Below are 5,194 nucleotides of genomic sequence, written 5' to 3' on the forward strand. Positions count from 1 at the left end.
AGAGACAAGAGCGGAGGAAAGGAGGAGAACAACAAAGTGTAAAAAAGTCAAACAAATCTGCATTATTGCCCCGAGCTCTACTGTCTGCCCGTTTGTGTCCCCCCCTCCAGTTTCAAATTTGTTTATTATTATTATTTTTCAGTAAATTAGCTCAGAATAATTGGATGTTCTGTCTACACCTGTTGATGTGAGGCTAATGCAGGATTTGCTAGCTTGATGCTACCGGCATTTAGCGGCTGTGACTCAACAAATTGCCACTTAAAATGTATCGTCAGCAATGTATGACAAGCAGACTGCTTGTTTAATGTTAGACTCACACCGATAGCTCAATATGATCATAACACGATTTCTTTCATATCAGAGATCAGATGAGGTGGAGCTGCCTCCAGCAATAGAGAGAAGCAGCAGCAGCAGCACAGGGTTGCAGCAGGTATGTTATATGCTGTAGTCAGGTGATTTAAATGTATCAATGAAAGGAAGAAGTGTAGGCTACATGATAAGAAGGGAATTCAGTTTGAATAAAAGTAATACAATACAGTGTAACACTGTACTTTATTACTTTTTAATGTACAAATACTACTTTTAATACAAATGCCAAGGCAGTAAACTTAGGGGAAACACTGCAAAGGATTACTTTAAAAATGAATACATATAATTAAACAATTCATATACATATAATATATAATATTATTAATGTATAAAGTATTCCCTTAAGAAAACAAGCATTAAAGCATCTTTCCTTAGTATGTAGAGAATTTCGATTAGCTCTTTTCATGGCTGACTCTTACAGATGATGTCTTTACATTCTGAATCTTCCCAGGCAAAAGGATGGTTTGGTTTGTATATGAAGGGGCTGCGGGACATTCACGGTGACTTGCTGATTCCCTTGCTATTTGCTCAGACTTTCAATAAGGGAGGCCTCACCCCCCATTGTCTGAGAGATTAGATGAGTCAGCACCACTCAGATTCAGCTCAGCCAGGGAGTGACCACTTTAAAATGTGCTTTCGGGTCATTCAGAGCAGCACGATGACGGGAACAGTAGAACAAGTTGTTAAAGGTGTGGTCTCTGCGATGCAGGTTGAACACTAAAGTAAAGTCTGCATTTTCTTACCTTGAGTATCACACATTTTCCTTGTGTTTTACATCGGTCTTTTCTGAAAACCAATGTTTATATGTTCCTTAAGAAGCTTCAATGTAAGAAAACATATTTATTCACTGGGCAGAGACCCTCAATGGGATAGAAGAGGTCAAGACGTGCATTCAGTTATCAGTGTGTGTGGTACCTGCAGTCTTGCCGGGGGTTGGCTACATATCCTGGGTACGATCCTTCGGTGATGTGCCGGCACATTTTGCTGTCTCTGTCTGAAGGCAGCAGCATTCCGGCTCGCACCATCAGACCCAGGCAGTGGTCGAATGTGTTCCTCTCCTCTGGACCGTCCTCCGTGAAGAAACAGTGGCCCAGCGTGTCATAGCCCACCACGTCCTTCACCTGGGGGCAAAACAGATGCTTTTTAAGGAAACACAGGATCATCACACTAGTGCAAAGCCTTGGTCCTCAATTTGGAGAAATCATTTTCAAAATTGACTGAAACTTTCCAGGGCTTAATTTAAGATTCAACCTGGAGGAGGGGGGTTGCTCTTTTGTTACTTAAAACATATCATACAATTTGACTGAAAATGACTGAATACTGCAAGAAGTGAGACTCTAAAACATCACTTCAGAGTATCTTTTCTTCTTGTCTCTGGGCACAGATTTATTGGGATATTGTGTTCTAAGATAGTGCCCCAAACATTCAGATGAAGGTTGCTCACTGAATGCATCTGTTATAAAAGGATGTGGATCAATGTCCTTGGCTGACTTCCTGCAGCCATTGATGGCATGAAATTATAACCTGAAAATTACCCTTCAGCTATTTCTGTCTGCTCTTTCAATTGGACCTACAGATCAAACTGTGATTATAAAAATGTTTAGTTATTCAGGCCCTCTGAAGTTTATTTAGCAGTTTCTTCAGTAGATGTTGTTTCCGGGATAAACTAGGGGATTTAACATGGGAACCAACAGGAAATGGAGGTGATGAGGAGCAAAAACCTGCCTGATGAGCTATTTTTGTCAAATAAAAAACCCCAAAAGAAAGCTGAAAATGTTGACTGTACATACAGTACTGTAGTTTGACTGTACATACTGTAGTTTGACTGTACATACTGTAGTTTTTTAAAGAGATCCTATTATGCTTTTTACGGGGGTTTCCCTTTCCTGTAGTGTGTTATATAGGTTCTTGTGCATGTAAATGGTCTGCAAAGGCTAACCCCCCCCTCCCCCCTGCCTGAAATGCCTCCATTGGACTCCTTTGTTTACTTTTGTGACAAAGTGACATCACTATGTAACACTCACACTTCTATTGTCTAGTGCTTCAACACATTGTACGTTATAGGCTAAGGGGCGGGACATCTCTAAGCTGTTGACCAATCACAACAGATCCGGCCAGCTAACCAATCAGAGCAGACCGGGCTCTGTTTTCAGACAGAGGGTGAAAAGACAGGCAGTATGAGAAAAATAAAAGAGCTTTCTGAACATTAAAGGTCCCATGTCATGGCCATTTCTACTGATCATAATTCCATGATCCATCTGATGTGTGTTTATGTGTTACAATGGTGTTTGTTAGCAACCAGAAAATGACAAACAGATGAGAATGCTGTGTGGGGTCTGGGTGCCGTATTGGCGCGACGTTGCGGGGCTCGCTGCTCCGCCCTTTGAGACTCGAGGAGCCGACAGCGTGAGCTGGATTACTGGTGTCGTTTCCTGGTTGCTGCGAGACAGCGAGACAGCGAGACTACGTGAAACTCAGCATGAACTCAGCCTGAGCACACACGTGAGTGTGTGGCGAACTGTGAGTGGAGATCCACGCAGCTGCGGCTGAGAAAAGATAAGGTTGAGTGTGCCGGCGAAACTCCGCGAGTATCGCGGCTGAGAAAATATACGGCAGAATGAGTGTGTGTGTGTGAGGAGCTCCACGGATTGGTCCATTTGGACCTGGGCATGTTCACGTCACTGTACCCAGGAAGAAAAAGAGAAATGTCCAACGAGGTGTTCTGGGGCAGCATAGACAGGTATTTTCTGTGTTAGAGTTGTACTCCCTACAGGGTGTACTTTGAGGGTTTGTGACTCTGCAGACCGTTTACATGCAGAAAAAGCTACATAACACACAAGGGGACGGGTAATAACCGGAAAAGCATGACATGGGACCTTTAAAGCATGGAGACATGTCCCAGTAGAGACACTAGATACTGATATACACCTGAAAATTAACATAATATGTCCTCTTTAATTTAGTTTAAATCCATTTCAAGTTCACATACACACAGGAATGTTTTTTGTTGTTGTCATAAAGTGTTTTCAATGAAGTGTGTCATCAAGTGTGGGTGTTTTAAATGTGACCTGCCAATTGAAAATGTGCTCTGACCTAAATCTAAAACTATTTAGGTCAATCAAATGGCAACTTTATACTATATATACAAGTTTTCTATTGCAGGAATTGTGCTTATTCACAAGCGTTAGACACGAAGATAACACCTGAACAATAAGCATATTTCCCAAAAGGTCTAACTTTTTCTTAATTATGCTTACAAATACTCTAAATGTATTACAATTGAAAAATTAAACTTGAATAAATCTTCCTTACGTACCATCAGTCCGTTGGAGCTGTGGATGGTGACGCAGCGGGAGAAGGAGTGGTGGATGGACAGGTCGGTGACAGCTGTGGGGGGGTCGTAGCCCCCCCTCTCGTCCACGTCTCCGTTCATATGGAAATGAACTGGGTAGTGTCCCATTGTTTGCTGGCCCATGTGCTGCAGCTCCACCCCCGATATATGAACCGCCCGGAAGCCCCGCTCCACCTGAAGAGGACCGCAGATACACGTCAGTCACTTCAAATCAAATTGAGGTATTAAAGGTCCCATGTCATGTCCATTTCCACTGATCATAATTCCATTGTTGAGGTATACTAAAATAGAAAAATACTGTGCAATTTTCCAAACTCACATTGGTTTCGCATACAGCATCTTTGTAAAGTATGTGCATTCAGCAGTATTCACTTTCTCCACTAAACGGCTCGCCTCAGCCTCGTGTTATGATCATATTGAGCTATTGGTGTGAGTCTAACATTAAACTGTTAAGCCCGAGAGACCCCGGTACCAGGGGCCTCCCGCAACATCTTGCAGGAAACAGTGTCTGAGGGCATGTTCATTTAATAAACTATGAATGTTTTATATCCATGTAATGGAAAGAAACTCATCTAACTGATCATTTTAATTTTGTTTTCGAAGAAAACCCCACAATGCTAACGCTGAGCCTTTGAATTAGCAACGAGCGAAAAATGCTTATTTTCATGTCGAAAATTGCTCCAATGCAAAGAAAGTATTTGCGTTTTGCCTTCCAGGGGATAGCCTACGAGTACAACAGAGTACCGTTTGGCTACTCCCTATCCCCACGCACGTTCAGCTGGAAAGGCTGAGACGGGAGGGACTCTCTGACAAAGTTATTCAGACTATCCAGGCAGCAAGAGCAGGATCCAGATTTTGTTTAATTGATATATTTATGATCCACGTCACATATTCAGTTTCGGCGGCAGTTGTTCCTGTTTGTCTAGAAGTCTTCTCATCAGGGCTCTATAAATAGCGAACTACGGCAGATATGTAATATTTAATGCAGCTGAACCGTGTATTACAATGCCGTTATGTGATGAATTTCAAAGAGAAAAGCAAGCACACTCGGAATAAAGTATTATTTTATTTTTAAAAAATGTTTTCGGATTTTACATCAGCAGGAAGTCCGGTTAACTAAAAAACCCATAGATCCGTGGGTGAATAATGTCAATCACCACATTAAACACATCCCTTCACATTTACATTTTAATTTACATTAAAGTATTTTGTGAGGCCTTCTAACATGTTTTTAAATATGATTAGGGTTGTAGTTGAAGAGTTTGTAAATTATTGGGTTGCCTGACAACGGCATGTCCATTAATTCCACAACCGCACACATGGATTAACATCGATTTAATACATTAATGTAGCCTTTGTTTCTGCTAAAAGACGTGTCAACCAGCTGGGGCAACTTTGCGTAATAGAGTGACGGGGAGGGGCCCTGACCGACCGTCAACATGTGACGGGTTGGGAGTGAGAACGTGTTGCTGG

At 42.0% G+C, this 5,194-nt stretch overlaps 1 protein-coding gene across 1 annotated transcript; it reads right to left on the reverse strand.

Moving 5' to 3' along the window:
• Window positions 1-1,268: 1,268 nt before the first annotated feature.
• On the reverse strand, window positions 1,269-3,895 carry LOC104954698 (cell migration-inducing and hyaluronan-binding protein-like; the record flags this gene model as incomplete). The annotated part of the gene is made up of 2 exons (XM_010781878.1): window positions 1,269-1,490; window positions 3,686-3,895. Coding segments are annotated over 2 exons (432 nt in total), but the record flags the coding sequence as incomplete, so codon positions are not given.
• Window positions 3,896-5,194: the final 1,299 nt, after the last annotated feature.

Source organism: Notothenia coriiceps, unplaced genomic scaffold (assembly GCF_000735185.1).
Source record: "Notothenia coriiceps isolate Sejong01 unplaced genomic scaffold, NC01 NC01_scaffold00023631, whole genome shotgun sequence".
In the NCBI taxonomy this organism is placed as follows: Eukaryota; Metazoa; Chordata; class Actinopteri; order Perciformes; family Nototheniidae; genus Notothenia; species Notothenia coriiceps.